The sequence below is a fragment of the Pyrgilauda ruficollis genome, unplaced genomic scaffold (assembly GCF_017590135.1).
Source record: "Pyrgilauda ruficollis isolate IOZ18807 unplaced genomic scaffold, ASM1759013v1 scaffold20, whole genome shotgun sequence".
Classification (NCBI taxonomy): domain Eukaryota; kingdom Metazoa; phylum Chordata; class Aves; order Passeriformes; family Passeridae; genus Pyrgilauda; species Pyrgilauda ruficollis.
Window position 1 is genome coordinate 3,211,074 of NW_024519207.1, and position 22,687 is coordinate 3,233,760.

The window sequence follows — 22,687 nt, forward strand, 5'->3', positions numbered from 1 at the left end:
GGGGTTTGGATCTTTATTAATCTCTAGGAGTTCTACTTTGACCTTTGTTTTGCCTTCTGGATTTAAAAACAAACCCTCTTCTCTTAGAAAATTTTTTTGTTGTTTTGGTAGCTGTTAAGCATCTGTAACAGCTAGGCCCATCAGTTCATGTAGGAAATATCTGGTATTTGTTAGTACCATGCAAATACAACAAGGTGCTCTTTTTAACTCTTAACACCCCTTGTATAAATGACCTTGGAAGGATGTGCTCGCTTTATAAAGCAGCATGCTGAAGTACATGCAGTGGAAAGTTGGAGTGTGTGGTGGCAGGAGTGTGATTTGTGATGGCTGTGCTGCTGAGCAGGGAAACCTGCCCTGAGCAGGAGCCCCTCCAAGAGCCTCTGTCTTTGTCACTCGCTGCCTTTTCCACTGCTTTGTAAAACGGCAAGATTAGGAATCATGTAAAAGTCAGTTTGACAACAGTGAAGGCAGCATCTGTCAACTCTATGTCATGGAGGCAAAAAAAATGGTTTTGCAAATTCTCTGCCTGTCTCCTGCTGTAGACATTGTAGGTACCAGTCCCTGCTTTGTGAGGGGGAGTGCAGTGTCCTGCCATGTTGGTGGTGCATGGCACCACTGAGACTTTTTTTTATGAGCAGCTTTTTCCTCACTGGTCACTGAAAGCAGCCAGTGATGTCTCTTTCTTCCTTCCTCCAAGCAGGGCCTGGTTTGTGCAGCCAGCCTGGAAGTGATTGCTTCTGCAGTTACCTACAGATACTTGCAGTCAAACACACTCCTGCTGATACCTCCTGGTAACAACAGCCACTGAGGCACAGCAGAGGTGTTTTGTGGGGTGGTGGGTGAACATCCTTTGGCTGCACCAGGGTTGCTCCCAAATGGCATCAAGCACTATCAGGATCCTTTGTAGCTCAGCACCCCCTTTTGCTCCACTGGCTTCAACATGAGTGTGAGGTCCTGGTCACTCCACACCACCCTGCCCTGTGTGTCTGTGACCCAAACTCATTCATGGTCCAGCTTCCCTGAACACAGGTGTGGGATTTTGTTCCCTGTCATTTGTGCAATAAAGCTCGGTTTTAAAGGTTCTGTTGTGTAAATATCCCAAAGACTGCCCAGCACAAAACCAGCACCCTTTCTGCTCTTCTAGTCTGCAAGCTCACAGAGGCAGTTTCTTCTAAGGTTGTCTTTTTTGACAACCATCAGTTGTAATGCAGTGATGTGTGCTGTCAAATGGTCTAACCTGGATATTTCTCCCTTTATGGAACAGAAATTACCTGTCAGTGTTTTCTCACTGGCATGTGTTTCCTTTGACAGCCTTGTCCCATGTTTGGTTGATAAGGAAGCAAGAAATCAATTTTGTTTCTTTTTTTCTTTATTTAGAAATAAATGCATTATTCCTAGAGCCCAGACTAAAATGTAATACATTTGACATTTCCACATAGAGGCATATTACTCCTGCACTTCACAAAGCAAGAGATGTCTGAGAAGAAGGAAACCAAATGAAAGTGAGGACTCTGGCTATTACAAGCTCCTGATGAGCTGTAGTTTCTCACCAACAGCTGTAAAATGGACTGAAGACTAAATCAGTTAGTGAAAGGAAAATACATACGGAGGGAAGTGTTAATGGGGAAGAAATGGATCTGAGCGTGGTATATGTGTGGTAGGGGGTTCTGCTCCATGGGACCAACTCCTGCTGCTTTTTCATGTTTTTCTTTGCCCTTCTCAGGCTTGTCTCAGCCAAGGCTATTTTCAGCCATGTCCATCCTTCCCTGCTTCTTTCTAGTCCCCAGGCTCTGCAGGAGAGGTCTCCCTTCACAACAGGCAGCATGGGAAGGAGCAAACATTTCTTTGTTCTGAGTCTGTCCCTTCTGCATCTTTGTGGTAACTTCTCAGAGGCCAGAAAATTCGCCTACCACTCTGTAGAAGCAGCTTCCCTTGTCTCAGCTGCCTTATCTCACAGGCTTGCTCTGGAGGAGCAGAATGCTGTGGGCAGGTGGATGAGATGATTCCCTGGCACAGATATGGCTTGTCCAGCTCAGTCCAGCAGGCTCTGCTGAGGTCTGTTGGAATCCATAAAGAGGTATTGCCTACAAGCCTCAAATGAAGTCCAGGGCTGGGAATGCTGCCTGACTTGGCAGAATTGAAACCCTTGAATAAGAGAATGTTCCCTATGCTGTGCTCAGCTGCTGTAGGAGAGGGGGAAACTCAGCCTCTCTCTACATTCCTCCTCTTCTGTGGTTGTGGACAGCTTGTGCTTCCACAGTTGTTTGAAACACAACTTGTCTTTGGGGTGTATTTGTGCAGCACAGACAAAAAGCAGATCTATACTCAAATTAGGGAACTGATTTCCTTTTTAAGATGGGGAAAATTTGTTGCACAGGAGCCACACATTTGTTTGGCATATGCTTCCCTTTATAATCAGTTTAGCTGCAAGCTGGGCAGTGGTGGTATCCTTGATTTATAGCAGACGCCAGGTCATTTTTGTTGCTTTCAAGGTTTCCTGACATTGTTTTGCAACTTCTGCAAAGCTTCAGAGAGCAGAAACATTACACAGAATTACACAGAGTACTCTGAGCTGAAAGGCACCCAACAGGGATCATCAAGTCTAACCCTTAAGTGAATGGCCCAAACAGGGATTGAACCCACTTGCAGAGTCCTATTGTGCTTGGATACCCCTGATACAACAACAGTTTTATGGAACTGTCACGGGCTCTGTGAGATGACACCACAGCTGAGAGCACTGACACAGAGCTGACTTGCTTTTGCTGCAGTGAAATGCTGCTCCTTGTCATATGGGATGATGTTAAATAAGTTCTGGAGGGGAAAAAAGGTTACTTTTATCCTTTCGCTGCCTTTTCTCTCTTACTCTGGCCAGGGTAGCTGTCACCTCTGATACAGCAACTGCACCACAGGGATTTGATTACCCATGTTGCAACACTGGGTGGTGGTTCTCCCATTTCATTCCTTCTAGCTTGCATTCCTGTCACTTCATACTGGTTTTAGTGATTGCCAGATGATGCATCTCAGGCTGGTTCACTGTGCTGAGTTTGGGCTCTTCGCTAAGGACAGTGGTATTTGTTGGAGTTTCAGGTTTAGGACACCTGACTTCAGCCCACACTGAAGGTTGACCTTGTGGACACATCCCTGGTTGCATGCAGTGGACATGCTGGGGTTGAGGGAAAACCCTGAATTTCCTCTCCTGCCCTGCCTGGGGGCCCGAGGACAGTGTCCATGAGGGGCTATGGGGAGCGATGGAACCTGTGCAAGGGCTTTACATGGCCTTCATATCTTGGGAAAAAATTGACCCAGCCCTTCTTAAGGGTTAATCTTTTTTTAAGATTAGCTCATATAGAGGTGCTGTTAAAACTTTAAACAACTTCAGTGTGAGCTCATACAGGCTCATGGCTGACAGGGACAGGCTGTGGTCAAAGCATCTGGCTCCTCACCAATGCCTGGCAGCCTGGATGAGCCCTTTGGCAGAGATATTTGTCACAGACAGCTTCTGAAAGAGAAATAAATGAATCCATCTGGTGAGTTCTGGCTGGGAGAAGGAAAGGGAAAAGGAGGGAAAGCAGACAGCATTATGTATGCTCCACAGCAGGGGAAGGAAGATGAAGTCCAAAAGTGGAGATAGAAGGAGCAGGGACTCATCTTGGAAAGGGGCAGTATGCAGATAGGGTGATCTGAGGGGAAGATGAGGCAAGTAAGAGGCAGGACAGAGCTGTCAGCCTCACTGCTCTCTGTCCTGTCCCAGGGCATATGCCACCCCCATCCTGAGCATATGCCGCCCCCATCCTTGATATACCCTTCCAGGGGGCCTGGAAGCCCCCAGCCACTGGGAAGGAGACTGAGACGATGTGTAGGGCAGCTCTGATCCTGGCTCTGGGGGACTGAGGACATGGACTCTTGGACATGTGCAGCCCCATGAAAAACAAAGCAGTGTTGCTGCTTAGAGCTGCTGCAGGAGGAGATTCCAGCCTCATCTCTGTTAGGTCCTTCCCAACCTGGACAGTCATTTTCTGATCCAAAACTGGCTTTCTTAAACACTGGAAACGTTAGGCTTTGCTGGCATGCTTGAAGATGTGTGTGGCCCACAGAAGCACTGGATGACATCAGCCTTAACATTTTGGGTCACCAGAGTAGAGTTCCCACAGTAGGGACACTGAGCAGAAGACAGCACTGCTTTTGCTTCTCAGCGTTTCGAGGCTCTGTTTAAGGTTCCATCAGTGACGTCTGGGCAGGCACCAGAGATCCTTGGTGCCTTGATATTCACCCAGATGTTGCAAGCCCTTGTCTGCCTTGTCATGAGAAGCACCAAGCCTGCCTCAGCAGTGAACAACAAAGCAACAACTGGACTTGAGCCTGTGGAAAATGCTGTGCTTTGCCTGATGGGAAAATCTTTTAGCATCTACTGGTACCAGGTGCACAAGTGGTTAGATTTTGTGTCTGCCCCCCAACTCCTCAAAGGCAAACCTTTTTCCCACTTGCAGTGTTTTCCCCCAGTTTTCTTCTGAGTTCCAGGAAATCCCTACCACAGCTCAAGTGCAGCATCACAGGTGACCAGGAGCATGTAAATAGTTCCCCAAAGCAGAAATATACTTCTGGATACTAATTTTATCATAAAATTGGCCTATTTTGGCAATGTTAAGCCTACTCCTAAATCAAATAGGAAGTGGCATCCCACGGATGCTGGGGCTTGTTCCCGTCAGACTCGACTGATCCAAGGCCAAGACCATGTTTGTTGGTTTAGCTAATTTAGAGCAGTTTGGGCCATTTTATACCTATTTGCTTTCCCTCTTACTTTGTATAATCCCTTTGTTTGATTGCTGAGACAGCCTTAGGCTTTGTGCTTCCTGTGGGAGTCACTGCAGCACAGTGACAAATAGAATTTTAAGGGGATGACTGTGGGAAGAAAACGTGTCCCTGCACCTTTCTGTTTGCCGGGCAGCTGTACATAGCCTTGGAGACAGCATCACTCCAGCAAGTACAAGAGCAGCTTTGAACTTGAGAGGTCTTTGTTCACCTGAGTGCAGCAAACCTCTCTAAAACTTCCTTCTTCCCTTCCCTTCCCTTCCCTTCCCTTCCCTTCCCTTCCCTTCCCTTCCCTTCCCCAATGCTACCCCAGTGCTGGGGGCCAAGCTCTTCCTCAGTACAACCACAACTCTAGCAAGTATCAGGGCTCTGTCAAATTGCTGATTTTCTTTCCTGTGATTTTCAACATAACTACATGCATGCTTTAAAAAAGAGACTATCTCACTATGCTTCCCTTTTTATCATATGGTCTCTGTGCTTTTCTTTTACATCCCTGCCCCATTTTCTCTCTCCTTCTAGTCCATTTTCTCTTGTATTTTACAGGCTTTGTGGTATGGAAACTACTTCTGAAATACTTAGAGAGATAGCCTGCCTGCACCTGGACTCAGAGTTCCTCAGAAGAGCTATTTCATTTACAACATCCCTGCTTACACAATGCAGTACTGAATGTCAGAGACAGCAGTGCCAGGCCTGGTTAATTCTAAACACCCCAAACTTCATCTATTTCCTAAGCCTTTGTTCTGGTGTGGAGGGAGCATTAACAACAAGGCACTGCAAGCTGACAGGTGGGATTTTGTGTTATTCTACTAAGCATGCAAGGGGGATACCTTTTAACAGGGATACAAATGACTTTCCCAGAAAACCAGACCACTTCAGTGGAGTCTGCCAGCGGGAGCAGAAGCCTGCCGCTGCAGCATCAGGCTGGGCAGGAGCAGCCCAAGCCTGGAGCTCCCTGCAGAACTGCAGTCGCTCCATGAGCAGCTCAGGAGCAGCGAGCTGGAGTCCCGGCTGAGAGGGACCGGCCTTGGACACCCGGCACACACACAGAGCAGAGCAGTGCCACGGCTGTCGGTGCAGGAAGGGCACCCTAGAAAAGGGGGTTCAGGGCAGCAGCCCACAGGGCATTTCCCTCCTTCCTCCACTCACCTTGTGCTTCTGATACCTACGCAATTGCTTTTGGGGAAATTCCTGATGAGCAAGTATTTCACTCCCAGTGCAATTTAGCAGCAATTGATAAAGGAAAAGCCATTATCAGGAGACCACAGGCATGCAGAAGCAGCTCCACGGCCACATAACTACGTGATAAAGCTTTTTTCCCCCCTTTGGTCTACATACATGTACAAAGATTACTGCTCATAATAACTTGTCCAAACCCCCCAAAAATAACAGCTGTTCTTTTACGATAACTGAACATCTTAATGACACCCCCCAGTAAAAGCAACCTAACCCAAGCCTTGCAGACAACTGCTCTCCACCAGTATGAAGCTGAAAAAGAAAACTTTATGTGTATGCAGTGAGATAGATTTTTTTTCTGTCCTTAGGTTTGTTTTTAGTTTTTATTCAGTGACTCAGAGTTACAGACTCTTTAATGGAGAACTGGTCATATTTTTAAAACTTGGAGAAGACTTGGGTTCAAATCTGCTGCCCTGAGATCTCTGAGCTAGCTGTTGAATTCTGTTGAATTTATCAGGACAGGCTGGATTGACAGGCTGAGGACAGTTGTATGAGGCTCAATAAGGCCAAGTGCTGGGTCCTGTGCTTTGGCCACAACAGCCCCAGGCAGCACTACAGGCTTGGGGAAGAGTGGCTGCAAAGTGGCCCAGCAGAAAAGGACTTGGGGGTGCTGGTTGATAGTGGCTGAACATGAGCCAGCTGTGCCCAGGTGGCCAAGAAGGCCAGTGGCATCCTGGCCTGGATCAGCCATAGTGTGGCCAGCAGGACCAGGGCAGGGATTGTGCCCCTGTACTCAGCACTGGTGAAGCCACACCTCAAATCCTGGGTCCAGTTCCAGGCCCCTCACTACAAGAAGGACAGTGAGGTTCTGGAGCACGTCCAGAGAAGAGCAGTGGAGCTGGTAAAGGCTCTGGAGCACAATTCAGGAACAGCTGAGGTAAATGAGGGTGTTTAGCCTATATAAAAGGAGGCTCAGAGGGGACAGTATCACTCTCTACAACTGCCTGAAAGGAGAAGTCAACAGAGAACTAAGGGCAAGGATGGACAGTGATGGCAAGCATCAGTGATGCTCCCGTAAGTACAGTCCCACGTCATTGATTTGGTCCAGATTTACACCCCCAGAGCCAATAAAGTAACAAGTAAAATGTACAGAGGCAATGATCCTCCACAGAAAACACTGCTGCAGCTTCTTCTAGCTTTTCCTCACAACTAGCCTCCTTCCTAAATTGTACAGTTGAAGTTTCCAATTAAAATCTTTTGGAGCAGAATAAGTCAGCGGGTTTTTGACTTGCAGTGCAGCATTATGCAGCATGAAGTCCTGGGCATAGTCCAGCACATTCAGTGACGGGTCTTGTCTGTGGCCAGGTGGGTTAACTTGGTGTATTATTTGCACACACAATACACAATGTGGAGACACACTGCTACCAATTACCAAACACTGCTCACCTATTCTAAGGGAAGTGATCTGGGATATCTCAAGTTTTACAACAGGTTGTTAATATATAAGTAAAATACCTTATTTGATCCTAGGGTTAAGCCCAGAGACTGCTGTGTGCAGCAGATGCTTTCCTAAGGGAAATTAGTGAAACTGCCCAGGAAAGTCCCCTTCATGATTACAAGACCAAATACTAAAATCATACATCTTTTTCCAGGGATGCTCAGGTTGGTGGGTGATTTTTTTTTGTGTTCAAGTCCTTGTGAGACTGTGTTTTGTAAAATCTCGTTATAAGAAAACCATTTCAAAATGGTGAAGGCTGTCTGGGAATTTTACCCATTACAGCTCCCAAGAAGTGCTCCTTTGCAGACCTTGGTGTCATGATTTTTAGAAAATACTAGAAATGGCACAGAATACGTGCAATGAACACTATGTAATAAAGCAAACCCGTGGTTTTACTGGCAATTTCCTCCAGCTTTTCCTATTGACTTATCATCTTTCACGAGTTGCACATCATTCTCCCTGTTTCATGGTGCCTGCTTGCTCTGTTATCAAAAATACAGGTATCCCAAAATACAGACAGTTATGAAACACCACACGCCCTAACAAATGTCCATCCTTTTGCCACTCTCCCGTGAGAAGGAAGTTCCCTTCCTTAGGCAAGAATGCCTGAAGAAGTGTGGGGTGCAGCCTCAGAAGCTGGTGGTGTACTCGTGCCTTGTGCTGGCGCTGGTCTCTGTGTAGCCCCCAGCGTCTTTTGTTATGGTGAAAGCCCTTTCTGCAGCTCGGCGTGGCAGCAGCAGCTTGCAGGCTGCTGCCCTGTACTTCTTCGAAACGAGGTTGTAGAGGACAGGGTTGATGGATGCGCTCAGGTAGAAAAGCTGCAGGGCGAATATATTAAAGTACTGGGAGAACAGCATCGTCCTCATGTCCCGGGTGTTTATAAATATGATCCTGCCAATGTGGAAAGGCAACCAGCAAATTACAAAGGCCAGAACCACCACAGCTATAAGACAAAATAACACATGCGGCAGTTAAGGAGTGAGATAACTTTTCAACCATCCAGTAAACTAAATTTCACGTGGCTGATTTTGCAGGTTCTTCTAACTGATACAAATTATATATAGAAATAATGGCATTAAATTGTTGGAAAACCATGAAAATGGGAATAGCATCAAGTCTGACTGTTAAGTCTTTGAAGTAAATGGTAACTGGTAAAATTTTAAGCTAAACTGTGAGATGAGGTTTGCTGAGAAAAATATGAACAACAGTGGAGTAACATCTGTATAATAACATCAGGCACTACACAGAAATCCCCTGTGAACACCACATATGAGACAGGAAAACAAAAGTCAGAATGAGGAATTTTTGTGGAAGCTCCACAGCAGCTCTATTTGCTGCAGACCTAATGTTTAATTTGTCTGCATCACCGAAAAAGAGCCAGGCTGCACCTCAGTCACCCAAGCTCCCACAGAATTCGCTCTGTTGTGACGGGATGGTATCTAACATAAAGACTTTATAGTGTAGTTGAGCTATTGATTTTTTCCCACTAAAGCTTTTTCATGCATCCCCAGACCATTACTGCTGGAGACAGCTATTTGCCTAGATGGATCTCTAGCCTGAGTTGCTTCAGCTGTTCGCCTGGTCTTGTGTTGCATTTTAGCACAATGAGAACAAATACAAACCCTCTTGCAATGGCAACACAGCAGGAGCAGATGAGGAACAATTACATAAGTGTATTACTGTATCCATACTTTTAATTATTTTTGTTTATAAATGCATGTAGCTAAAACAAACAATCATTTGTAGAGCATTCTCTGTGTTTCTCACGGCTTAAATAAAAGGGATGCAGCCAAAGAAAGTTTTCTTATGGAAAACACCACACACCTAGTGCTGCTGGATCTTTGAGATAAGGGGGCAGTGGTCTCATTCAGTGGGTTCTGAGATCATGGATATGGGTGTTTCTGTTGGAAAACCTTGTACCTACTTCAGTGTAAGTACCTTCCTCAAATAAGTCGGCAAAATTCTCTCAGGCTTATTGGTTTCTTTCCTTTGTGCTATGCTACTTCCATCCAGCTGATTACACTCTCAGTAAAAGAAGTCTCCCATGTGACATGTAAAACTACACTAAAGGTAGGCAATAATAATAATTGGGGCATTTTGTTTTATGTTCCTTAGTCAATAGTTGGATTTCTTTTTCTTTCCCTTCAGATTGGTCACTACTTACAAACATTAAAGCCCCAAAGCTAACGAAGATCTCTAACTTTCCAGAGTCTGATGCTGGGTTACTGAATGTATGACTAAGAAAATGAACTAAAAATTATCAGCATCCTCCATCTGTAGGAAGTGCTTTGGTATTACGGGATTTGTCTCCAAACAGCTCGTAGGAGCTAAGTTGCTGTTTTTCAGCCTCCTTGGGCAACCAGTGGATTTACTCCTTAGGGCTACAAATGACCACTAGGAACTTAGTTTTCAGAAGCAGAAATTTTCTGTGCAGAGGTGTTGCTGCCAACTGGAAGAGACTGCTGATACTGCCACAGTTTTTTCTGAATTGCAGGCTACCTTGTACTTGACTCTGTCTGGTAAAATTCAGGAAACGGGTATTTCTACGGAAGGCAGCCGTGCTGCTGGATGTGCAAAGCCACGCGGGTGAAGCCTCAGCTGGGAGGGAGTGAAATCCCTGCCGTGGCAGCTCCCGGGAGCGTGGCTGGGATGTCCCCCTGTGCTATTCCCTATCCCTGTACGGGAGCTGCGGGTGCTTCAGCCCTGCCATGGCCCCCCAGCCCCGGTCCTTGCCCCAGCCATAGCCCGGGGGGGATGGTAGCGGGACTCACCCAAGATCCTGACGGTCTGGCGGTGCCCCTTCTCCCGGAGGAGCGAGCTGGGGCCCCGCAGGCGGGTGTTGCTCCGCCACAGCTCTCGGCCGATGCAGCCGTAGAGGACGCTGAGGCAGGTGACGGGCAGCACGAAGTAGCAGGTGGTGACCCAGAACATGGTGGCCAGCAGGCCGGACTGCAGCGCCTGCGGGGTGGGCTTGCACTCGCGGCTGAAGTCAGTGTGGTTGTCGGGCTGCTCCACGCCGACCAGGAAGAAGAAGGGGCTGGCGGAGAGCAAGGCAAAGGCCCAAAGGACGCCGATGGTGGCTTTCACCCGGCGCTTGGTGACGACCACCTTGGCCTTGAGGGGGAAGCAGATGGCGAGGTAGCGCTCCACGGTGAGGGCGGTGATGTGGAGGATGGTGCAGTAGGTGCAGCCCTCGCTGAGGTAGTGCGAGAGCCGGCACAGCAGCTGCCCGAAGATCCAGGGCCGGGAGCGCCAGAGGCGGTAGAGGTCGAAGGGCAGCCCCATGAGGATGAGCAGGTCCGAGACGGCCATGCTGCCCAGGTAGAGGTTGGTGGTGGTCTTCATGTCGCGGTAGCTGCGGATGACCAGCACCGTGAGGACATTGCCCGCCACGCCGACCACGAAGAGCCCCAGGCAGACGGCCGTGATGGGAACGAGCACCCACATGGGTAGCGCCAGGCACAGCCGCTCGTCGCAGGGCGGCCACGGCCACGGCCACTCGGGCTCGCCCTCCGTGCCGTTCCCGCCGCCGCCGCCGCGCCGCATCCCGCCGGGGGACGCGCCGTGCCCGGGGCAGCGCCGCTCCTCACTCCGGCCCCGCCCCGCCCCGCCCGCGGCTGCACCGCCCGCGCAGGTACCGCGCCCCCGGCCCGCCCCGCGGGGAGGCAGGGGAGCGGGCAGGGGACAGGGAGGGCGGCGGTGCGCGCACAGGACTGACCACCAGCAGCGAAAAAGAAGGTACTTTTATTGTCCACAGACTCTTAAAGGTACTTTGCTACATCGTTTTATGTATTTTCTATCAGACTATACAGGTTCGTCTTCATGGAGCCCGACGTTGTACAACCGTAAAGTGATATGTTTGGTAGTGTATCTATAGCGTTTTAAAAACTTTAGAGTTTCTCTTTTTCTTTTATTTATTTATTTTTGGAATGTACAGTATATGAGGTAAAATTAAGATTACATTAAAAACTGTCTTCAATGCAGTAATATGCACTGAGGCTCAAATGGCAAATACACTATTAAATGACTATCAAAAATAGGAGCTCATTTGAATTTTACTATGAAAAACGTAAGTCACTGCAGGTTGCCTGCAGTAACAAATCTTACCGTTTTAGACATTCAACCATAAGAAATCTCTGGGCTGTGACACGCAACCTCATTTGCACTGCCAAACATGGCACTTTTAAGAAGGTTCTAGAAAACATCAGTTATCGCGGTATCCTGCGGGAAGGTATCAGCCTATACGTACAAATGACAAATTAGAAATAAAATGTAAACATACAGTACATTTTAAAGACAGATCGTTCTTGCCACGTGGAGGCCAAGTTCTTTGCCATTTCTTCTTTTTTTTTTTCTTTAAAAAAAACGAAACTCAGCAACATTATTCTACAGCACAGATCATTGGACGTATAAACAATTACAATACATGCCCGTTCTAATATAAGAGAAATTCTTCAGAGATCTTCAAAGCACAAGACAGAGGTTCCTTTTTTTATTATTATTAAGACTGACAGAAGTGTTTAATACTATTAAAAATGCTAAACTGAACACAACTAGAAGTCATTAATGATCCACTATCTTGTAACTCAAATAAATTAAAAGTAGCTAATTACAAAGTGTATAACAAATAACATAAGTGTGATGAGACAAGGATTTTTTTTAAAGATAGTTTCACTACAAGCTTTGTGTCACTGGCAATCATTGACATCCAGCAAGATGTTCAATGGGATACTTGTTAAAATTCAGTCTGGTCATTCAAGAACTCACAAATGCAAGCTCACAAAACAGTGATGAGTTATGCAATTGCAAAGTGCTCTAATGCAACATTAACTACATGCAATCAACAATTTGGTACAGTATCCAAAGAGACATTACATTAAACATTAGGATCTCAAGAAAAAAGCAGCTTTAAGTTTTCTGGTGCAAATTACTACACTTCGTCTTCTGATTTGGTGCCCCAAAGAAAGAAAGAAGAAAGAAAGAAAGGAAAGGAAAAAAGAGAAAGAAAGACAGAAACAAAACAAACAAAAAAAGGCAGTGCTTATTTTTGGTGGATATGGCAAGTGAATGTTGGGGAAACAGCAAAAATTCAACAATGAATTTTATCTCAAAATTCTGTTGACTAGCCAAAATCAGAGGGCACAGACATCTGCATCCAATCAAAGGTCAACTTTGGAAATGTGTTTTTCAATTTAAATAACAAGTCTAAGAAGGTCTCTCACACTCTCCCTTCTATATTCAGAAGAAGTAAAAGAGGCATTTTTTGTTAGTAAACACCAAATCCTGGGGGTAAGATAAATCACTTGTGCCATCTCCTTGTAGTCTTTCAAAAACATCTACTTGCAGTGAAGAACTCCACATTTATCAGATAAGAAGCTTCCTTCATGCATACTCTTCCATCCAGTTTATTATTTGCTGCCTGAGAAAAGCCCCTTCTGTTTTTCAGCATAAATCCTGCTTCCCAAATAATTAAGACAAATGAGGAGGTAGAAATACAGCGCTAAATTGCTTTCACAGCATCAGATTAATATTGTGTACAGCACAAGTTTGTTAGTGTAAGTTTTAAATGCGATCTACACATTCTTCCCTGTTATGTTAGCAACCCTTAGAAGTGTGGGCCAGGAAATCACCTTTACGCTTGCGTTTACTGGTCAAACCCTTTTCCTTAAACACTGCGTGCCTGCCCCGTATCGAGTTTGTACTGCATGAAGGCATATAAAGAAAAGATTATATTTCTGTGGCTTGCATTTTAATAACATGTGTCAGCCTATACCTACGAGTAAGCATTTTAAAGTGGCTGAGAAAGTTTGCATCAGTCCCAATACCGGTGCTAAATGCCTGGTTTTGTAAAAGCAAGAGAACAGAATTACTTTTAGATTATGAGAAAGTAAAATGTAATGGGCAGCATTATAAAATAGATCTCTTTTCTTCACTTTATGACGAAGTACTGAATGATAACAGCAATCAGAATGGAAAAGATAGCAAAAAGTGCAAGGATGACAGCAGCACACACTTGGTCGCTCTGTGACCATTGTGTCCTTGTGGTTTGCACAGTGTCCTTGTTGGTGCTTGCCGGTGGTTCAGTCCTCTGAGAGATGAATAGCACTGGGGTGCTGTAGGGGCCCACCAGGTCCTGGTGACCCGTGGCCTCTTGGCACTGGCGAATGGCACACGCGCGGAATCGGTATTCACAGTTCAGCTGGAGGCCTGTGTATCGGAACGACCAGTCTGGGCCCTTGTAAATCTGGAAATAAGGGGGGAAAAAGGGATCCTTCAAGTAAAAAAGTACTATATATACACATGTATCTTAGTATGGTTTTGTTTATGGTGAAGGTAACTAAAAAGGATAACAACTCACCAGTGTTTTCCCCCATGCAAATAAAAATGGATAAAAAGCTCAAACACACAATTTAAATACCAGATCAAGTCTCCAGTTATTTTGGTGAAACACAAGAACTATGCTTGCTTGTGTGGAATGACGAGTACACACCAAGTAAACTCTGTCACAAGCCCCAGCCTTCAGGTGTTTTAGTGACCATTCACAATGTGATGCAATATACAATACTGTATCATGGGATTTTAGGCAGTTAACTCTGTGTCAAGCCAATTCATTTTAAGTCTCATCCAATCCAATGTACTTTGTTGTAGTAATCTGTATTTAAAATGTTATGATTTATCCCAATATCAGGAAAGCCACAGAGTCCTCTTTGTGATTCTTAATTTCATCATATTCCCAAGACAGAGATAACTTGTGAGGGTGCTCTCCAGAGGTCTCTCAGTTGGCAGGTTAACATGAGTTCACAATGCTTCAGCATGGAGTGCCTAATTCAGTGAAATCTAAATTCTGGTTTCTCAAATTAATTCAATTTGCAGCTATGTAAAGGTTCTGTGAAAGCCACAAAACCTCACAGGGGTGCAGTTATAGGTACTTCAACAGGTGCGGAGGTGTTAGGTGAGTAGCACAGCGCAATTTGATTTCTTTCTTTAAACCCCTTCGCTTTCCCACCTCTAAATATCTGGATTTGCTTTATTTAACTGGTAGCACGATATAGAAATATCACATCATCAGGAGCTTTCCCTACAGTTTCATACTGTTAGACAGTATCCTGAAAATGCACACTAGAAATGCAAAGAAACGAAATCCCTTCTGATTTTGCTATCCTAAGAGCTCTTGCTGTGCCTGAGGCTACTCTTACTCAGAGTTCTCTGACAAGCTGAGCTTTACTGGAATCTACAACCTAGAGACTTTTCTCTCTGAGGCAGGGCAGGCCATTGGAAGTGCAGCTTCCTCAAAATGCTGTTAATTTGGATCATGCATTTGGGAGTGAGCAAACAGGCCACTGACACTCATCCTACTCCAGCTCCAGCTATGCCAGCTAGCAGGGGTTACCATCCTCAGCTGCTTGTCCCCAGTGCCTGCCAGAAGTTGCCTTCCCCTCCAGTGTGTTTCCTGGGGTATTTACATAGTTGCTTCCTAACCCCTTTAAGATCTTTGACTGATGTATACAGCTCAAACAGCACATTATTAATCTACTTTGTCTGTAGCATGGAGGGAGCAATGACATGAGCAATTTGTATGACAGATCAGGAAGAAGGAGGAGAGGAGAGTGATGTTTTGGCAGTGAAATAGCAGGGAACAGCTTAGAGCAGACTTCCAGGTAGTTTATTTTCTGTCTATGTCAAATAAAATTGCCACCATCATGTCTAAGTGTCTTAAAGGCTGTTTTTACACTGTTTCCTTCTTGATTGTTCCAATTTTAATTCCTGCAAATTAAGTATTTTCATTTTATTCTAATTTACTATGCTAGACTGCTCTGCAGAGGCAAAAACAATCACACACCTCAGTCTACTTTGTTATTACCATACTCCAAGAGCCAACTTTATTTTCTTGCCCAGGTCATTTGGCAACACACACTGATAAAGTGTAATTTAACTAAAAGCAACATAGACCATGCCTTAGGTACCTAATGTTGCATTTACAATGTTGAAGTTACAAAAAAGACTATCCACATGGCAAGCCCTTTTGGTTTATGGTTCATCTTTTACTGAAAAATTTAACAAATGGCCATAACAAACCCAGTGCTACACTAAAAGTTATGAACATATTAAGGCCTATAATCTACCAAAGCACAGGTGAAAGGTGAAACTTATTTAATATTGAACTATGATAAAATGATAATATACTAGAATTAACTGCTTCTGTCCTGGAAGGAAAGTTCCTTGGCTTATTAGTATGAATCAGTTTTCAAGCCTAATTTCATGTCAAATATCAGGCAGTTTATAAACTGTGAAGCAAAAAAAAAAAAAAAAACCAAAAAAACAAACAAAAAAAAAAAAACCAAACTGGGAAGCAAAATTAGCACTGAATACAGGATAATTTGTACCTTGGCATTTCAAACTGCTTCTTTGCTCTTAGTGTAAAGAGAACCCTTTGCCCCTTTTCTCCCCAGTCTCAATTCTGTACCATTAGTATAAGATTTCTTTTTGTCAGTTGTTCCATTAGGGGATGACTTCCTCACCACTTAACGTCTCAAGCTGTATTTAGTGAACATCACTGTAACCCAGAGAGGCTGTAATTTAGTGCAGAATCTCCTTCTAAAATGAAGGAGATGGGTTTAGGAGATATTACCTTATTATTTAGTAACAAAAAGTTAACATGGTGACTAAAACCATGCTGAAACACAATAAGCTTTACTAAATCTAATCTCAACTAGTTTTACCAAACTAGTTATCACAAACAATAATCAAAGAAAACTACAGTAACTTAGACACATCATACCTGTTTGAATTCTGAGTCTTTTCCCACCATGACCTGAAGACAGTAGATAACTGGATCACCCTTCATGGGCTGCAGAACCTCCCATGTGATTTCACAAGTGTGATCATTTATTCTCTCTATCCTTGGTGCTGAAGAAAGGAAGGAAGGAAGGAAAAGTGACAGCTAACTCTGCCTTCCCTGTCACATGCTGTCATATTCTAATGACCTTTAAAATTATATATTCTACCTCCTATTTTATCTCAGAGAAACAAAAGATGCAGATTCAAATTTATTCTTCCTCCAGTGTTTTCTGGAGCAACAACTAATAATTCATATAGGCCTCTCTTTGTAGTTTAGGTATCATCCAAGAGAAAACAAATAAAATTTAGTAACTGTAAGTGCGCATCACATACCAAAAAAACCCCAAACAATGCTTAAAATGATTCTAAACATGCTAGAAAGCATTTTCACCTTAACTTGCCACTCTCCTCGTAAGCAGGAGAACTAAGTACAAACTTCTTAGGTCAAAGAATGCATAAACCCCAAGTCTTCCATTTTTGGAGGGAATATTTTAGGCAACTATATGAAAGGAGCCTTCTCCCACTATCCCTACCTGCACTTTAAAAGGGCTTAATATTCTCAATATCCCAAATACAACACAATACCAAAACCAACCTGCTGTCTTCCCACCCCTCAAATGAAAAAAGAAGCATCCTTACCTTTCAAGGCAGCTGGAACAGATTTGGGAGTAGTGAAAATGTATTCTTGAGAAAGGGGACCTTCACCAGCTTCATTACATGCCTGAATACAAAATTTGTATGATGTTGACTCACTGAGTCTTTGAACTTTGTATGTATGACATGGTCCTCTGTATAAGGATACAAACCTGAAAATGGAACGAGTAGCTTATTTTGAACACAGAAAAGGACTTCTGAAGCAGTATTGTCTTGAAATCTGTTCCCATAATTTCCCAGAATCTAATGAAAAGCCCAGAAACACTTATTTCAGAGTTAAACAGTGTTCTGGCTGCTATAAAACAATAAGCTCATTTTCCAGGGGCAAGTTTTTATTTCTCATGTCTTTGAAATAAAAATCTCTTGCACAAAGAATGCTTCAGATTCTCTCTTACCAAAAATGTTCCTAAGCATTTTAAGAAACTATTTTGAAACAATAAAAAAAGACAGCAGTTGTGTCTCTCAATGAACTGCTTTTTTTTTTTTTTTTTTTGCTTGGCCATCTACTCCTCCAACATCTTTAGCATTTCAGAATTAGGTAACTAGATTTTAGCTTTTGCCCCTTTGCAACTCTCCCTTACTACACCTAAAAAATGTGCCATGGATCCAGTTGCTTTTGTACATCATTGTTGGACATGGGCTCATGCAGACCTGCACAGGAGGGCAGAGTCACACTTGTAGTGCACACCAAATCTGTTTCTGGGAGTTTTCTACACTGGCCACTGTCCTTCATGTGGCAATTCTTGCGCAAACTGATCATGGCAACTCTTGTTTGATTTTCAGTCTTCATGTCTCCAGGACAGCACAAATTTCTCTCTTCCTGCAGGGGTTGTCATCTAGCTTTTTCTTGTCTTTTAAAATTGAAACAGATGGTACCTGCACATGACCTAATCTTTGGGAATGGCAATGAATTTCCTTCCACTTAAACAGCCTAATTATTTTCCTCCTTACAGCACAGCAATTTCACATAGTGGATCTCTTTTATCTTTTTGTCAAGCTAAAGCTGCTCATCAGACACAGAACACTTAGTAGCAGTACTGCTTATTTTATGATTTGGGCAAGGGTTCTTGCTGTACCACCTCAGCTGACATTCTATTTAACATGAGACAAGGAATCCCTCAAAATAAATTGTATTAATTTCCACTAAAATAATTGCATATAAGGCAACAGAGAGTAAAGCATTCACATCCCTTCCGATATTAAGTACATAAAATTCACAACACAGATTGGACTTGTTACTTTGACAAAATATTTAACCAAAAGTGAGAGGGAAAAGTGTGCTGGTATGAAACACCGCATTAAACACTGTTGAACTGGAAGTAAAAAAACAATTAAGTTTTTTGTCTTGTACTTCTCGGCACAGAACACTGGAGCCCTTCTTGCCTTGCCAGAAGAGATGACCTCCTACATCTGCTGTAAATTCACCAAAGCATATGGAATTTTGCCTTTCGCCATCTCCCAAGCATCAGACCACAGCAACACCAGGCAGATAAAAGCAAAGCCAAAACCAACCTTCCATTCTTATCCTCCATTTGAAGGTGGTACTGGATGGAGTCAGTTAATGCTTTCGCAGTTCCCTCTCCCCACTTCAGCTTGAGAGTCTGAGAACTGTATGCAGCACATTCCAGGCGAGGTGGATCCGGGGGGAGAGGCTTTGTTTTCAGTTTTATGGTGTGGCTGAAAGGACCCGCTCCAAGACTGTTTAGGGCTTGAATTCGTACCCTAGCATTTGGAAAAAGAGAGAATAAATTAACTTGAAATTAGATTCTAAAAATAACTGGCCATATCCACCATTCTCATTAAATAGAGAATAATGGTACTATCTACAATAAAGACTTTTATCAATACTGTGCTCTTTGATAGACTGTCAAGAATATGCAGGTGCATCACTTTCCTTACATTTTAAGGAGCTGGTTTGATTAGAAATAAAAATATTCAAAGTAAATTCACATTAGTGAAAAGATGTAAAAGCTCTGTGAGTTACTTCAAGAGTGGTCCACCTTTCTGACTGTGCAGGCCTTGAACCAAAATTTTGATAGCCGCACTGCAGTGATGAGGGAAAGTAAAAAACCCACCCCAAAGAGGGGAAACCATATCTGTGACTGTTTTATCAGGTGAGTTCAAGGATGACTAACAGACATTTTTATGGACTTTTCTGAACAGATCCTATTTGTGTGAAAATAAAGCGATGGTACCCAGCCACCTCTTTTGCTGTTCCCACCCACAGTAACACATCTCTGGGCACCTGCAAACACAAGCTCTCCTGGGTCTGCCTGCAAAGTGAGAGGGGGAAACCAGAAGTCGCCAAAGGACACAAAGCTGAGGAAGTTGTAGAACTTGATACTCAGGGATAAGGTAGGATTTGTTATTCTCTTTGATACTCCAAGGAAGACAATGCACATTAGATTTGTAAGTGAGAATTAAAAGACTTAGCTAAGAAATGTATTTCTGAAAAAGCTGAAAACAGAGGCTCTTTATGTATTTCACAGGTAGCCACAGGGAGCAGTGTGTCTAATTTAATTTTGCAGACTTAACATTTGCTTGTCCAAAATAGTATCTAGGTAACTGGAAAAAAGTAATCACACTAATTAAATTCTGAAACAATCAACCACACAACTGCAAAATGTGGAAACACAAATGTGTACGCAGGCTAAAGAATAAATATTTCTCCTTCACTGCAGTAATTTTTAACATTATGCTAATTTATTACAGCCCAGAACTAAGGTTAATACATGCAATTTTTCATTTGCACACGGAGTTGACAGTGTACTCAATAAAAAAAAAACAAAACTTATGTGGCCAGAAGTATAGACCTATCTCTGCAATGGAAATGACTCTTTTTTTCAGTCTACTGACACACAGAGAACAGCTCTTCAGATTGCCAGCATTATTGTTAAATAATTATAAGGCACACAGAAACACTGTATTCTCACATAAAGCCATAAAACAGTAATTAAGGATTCAGAAAACTGCATAGCCACATGATATCCTAATTATACTGAAATCAGAGTGGGTTAAAAGTCTGACTTCAGTGGGACTGCCATTCTCCTTTAACACTGAGGGCATGTTTTTGTAACAGGGATGTAGCACCTTCAGCCAAAACTATTGATTTTTGCATTTATATGTTTCAGTAACCCTTGGAATGAACAGAAGGGATGATTTCAGCAACTAAAATTCTTCAAAAGAGATGCACAGCTGGCTGATTTTTCAAACTGATACTGTTCATGCTGACTTCCACTTTTTCTGCAGATGAGGCATTGCAAGTTGCCATGAGCTGTCAGTTAGATCAGACTGGGCATAGTCCTTCCTTGGATCAATTTTACCTTTTCAAACAGAGAAGCAACCAGTCCAAAATCAGTTATGAATCTGAATATGTGATGTGAATTCAGTTAAATTGACACATTAACCAGACAGATAGAACGATATTGCAATAAACTAACAAAACTTATTGTTTGGAAGAAAATAAAAATAGCACATCTATTTATGATGATCATCATTACAAAACTTCTTTTTGCTCCATGGCTGTGCACTAATGTGTTTCTGAGAGTAATAATGAAGACAATTAAAAAAAAACAAGGAAAAAAAGCATCTGGTCTTGTGGAAGAAACAGCAGGCTGTCAAGCAGCTGTGCATCACATACCTGTAGGTAGTATCTGGCTGTAAGCCATCTATAAAATAGGTCAGATCCTTCCCAACAGTTATTGGCTGCTTATCTCCAAAGTCTATGCTGTAGCCGAGGATTTCAGATCCATGGTCACAAGGCTCTTCCCAGCTTATAGCAAGGCATGTGGAAGGAGAATAGTGTGGACTTTCAACTTCATCTTCACTTAGTCCACGAAGACAGGTCACAACTGCAGGTACAGAGGCTGGAGTCATACATGCTACTACTTCACTGAAAGGGCCTGCACCTGCAACATTCACTGCCTGCAAATCCAAAGTAGACCATGTTTATATGCCAGAGTCAATTCCTGTTTCCAGATTCCATTAACAACAGTTTTACATCTTTACCTGAACCCTGCAATAGTATATAGTGGCAGGCAAAAGCCCTTTCACTTCACAGCTGAGCCCAGGCCCACAATAGGAGATTTGCATGCATCCTTCCACACCGCCCCACTCCAGTCGATACTCCATGACATCAGCTCCATTACTCACTGGTACCTTTAAAATGGATATCAATAATTAGAAGCTAAATATACTGACATAAGAAAAAAAAATCAACCAAACTAACCACATCTATGTTTTGTTTTTGTTCCAGAGGAGTCTTACCCTTCCATTTCTTTGCTGATTTTGAATTTAGTACAATACAAATAACAGGCAGAATCTGATACAAACTTCAGGAAGTTCAACCAAGTCCTGGACTACTACAAAAAAGTACAGGCTGAGGAGCAATCTTTACCAAAAAAAACCCTGTGTGTCCTGGAGAGAAAGCTGAATAAGAATCAGCAGTGTATGTCTGATGAAGATAACTACATATTGGCTGTATTAGCAAATGGGCAGCAAGAAGGGTAAAAAGAATAATGATTCCCCTCTACTCAGCACTTGTGAGCCTGCATCTCCAGTACCATGTCCTGTCTTGTGATCCCCAAAAGGAGATGGACATTGGAGTAGGTCCAGCGAAGGGTCACGAAGCAGGAGTGCAACACACAATAAAAAAGTAAGGTTTACTTGATAGCAAAGTGATTCACCTAAGGGAAGATCTTACTGCTGCCTTAAATTACTTACTGGGAGGGTGCAAACATTATGACAAAAGCTTTTTGTGAAGATAGCACAGTGCCAAGACAAGAATCATGACTTGCATTAAAGGGTATTTTGACTAGATGTAAACAAAAAAAAATCCAACAGAATGAGAGTTTACCCAGACAGTTTTACTAGGCTGAAACATCTCCATTCTTGGAGATAAATAAAATTTCACTGGGAAAGGCCTTAACAAATTTAACCTATTTGAATAGAAGGCTGAACTAAATGACATTCAGGGTATACTTGTGCCTTAATTACTGTGTGACTCTGTAAAACAGACATCTAACATCACTCAAATTAACTCGACCTGAATGTTTTATGTTATTTTTTTAAAAAGGCTTTGCCTTGCAGATATTTAAGGAGTGGTCCTCTGACATTCCTCTAGTAGGAACCATGAACATTACTTTTCAGGTAAAACAGTTTAATTTTTTTTCCCTGTACAGTTCTGAAACTCAGATACTTCACCCCATCTCTAAAAGCTTATACTCTTATAAACTCTTATTAAAGCGTAAAAGCTTATACTCTTTAAAGAGTATTCCCAGATAGAATCTTTCTTTTTACAAGCTTAATTTTTATCTATTGCATTTTTTAAAATCAGGTATCTAAATACTATGGGTTTATAGGAAGTCTGTGAGGCTTTTGCTACATTATTACTGATGTAATTATACAAAATTAAATCAGATTATAAAACCAAGAAGCGCACAATAATCTACTGTATTATGTGGATACATTGTCTCTGAGGAACTATAACTATGTTAAAGAAAAATTTTAAGATGAGACTGCATCACTCAGAAATGCAGAGCAGCATCTGCGGCAAAACTTTTAAGCAAAAGAACACAGTAAGATCCAGTACCTGCAGCCTGCCAACTTACTGCTGCCTTATAATGGCATGATGAATGACTAAGGTTTTACCTACTGGATAATCAGGTAAGTTTGCTTACAAATAAAGTGATTAAAATACAGTATTAGACTTTTCAA

At 43.0% G+C, this 22,687-nt stretch overlaps 2 protein-coding genes and 1 long non-coding RNA gene across 9 annotated transcripts in view; 1 reads left to right on the forward strand and 2 right to left on the reverse strand.

Annotated features, from left to right (window-relative positions):
• Positions 1-1,384: 1,384 nt before the first annotated feature.
• Positions 1,385-11,078, reverse strand: MLNR (motilin receptor). Of its 2 annotated transcripts, none has more exons than XM_041466884.1 (2): positions 10,252-11,078; positions 1,385-3,499 (listed from the first exon to the last, which is right to left on the reverse strand). In XM_041466884.1, the coding sequence occupies exons 1-2, from the start codon at positions 11,024-11,026 to the stop codon at positions 3,423-3,425; spliced, it is 852 nt and encodes a 283-aa protein (XP_041322818.1). In that variant the 5' UTR covers positions 11,027-11,078; the 3' UTR covers positions 1,385-3,422. The 2 variants fall into 2 exon arrangements, with proteins under 2 accessions (XP_041322818.1, XP_041322819.1); XM_041466885.1 differs by lacking the exon at positions 1,385-3,499 and adding an exon at positions 6,347-8,423.
• Positions 11,079-11,141: 63 nt separating this feature from the next.
• LOC121353232 lies at positions 11,142-22,257 on the forward strand. Its single transcript, XR_005955070.1, has 4 exons — positions 11,142-11,218; positions 18,336-18,510; positions 19,136-19,327; positions 21,228-22,257. It is a non-coding gene; the product is annotated as an uncharacterized LOC121353232 (long non-coding RNA).
• The window catches only part of FNDC3A (fibronectin type III domain containing 3A), a 110,577-nt gene continuing 99,291 nt past the window's right edge, over positions 11,402-22,687 (reverse strand). For all 6 annotated transcript variants that reach the window (XM_041466879.1, XM_041466883.1, XM_041466882.1 and 3 more), the window contains 6 exons: positions 20,981-21,130; positions 20,613-20,896; positions 18,485-18,694; positions 16,958-17,124; positions 16,260-16,387; positions 11,402-13,724 (listed from right to left, as the gene is read on the reverse strand). In XM_041466879.1, the coding sequence (XP_041322813.1) occupies positions 13,410-13,724; positions 16,260-16,387; positions 16,958-17,124; positions 18,485-18,694; positions 20,613-20,896; positions 20,981-21,130 (1,254 nt within the window). In that variant the 3' untranslated portion in view covers positions 11,402-13,409. The remainder of the gene's footprint in view (positions 13,725-16,259; positions 16,388-16,957; positions 17,125-18,484; positions 18,695-20,612; positions 20,897-20,980; positions 21,131-22,687) is intronic.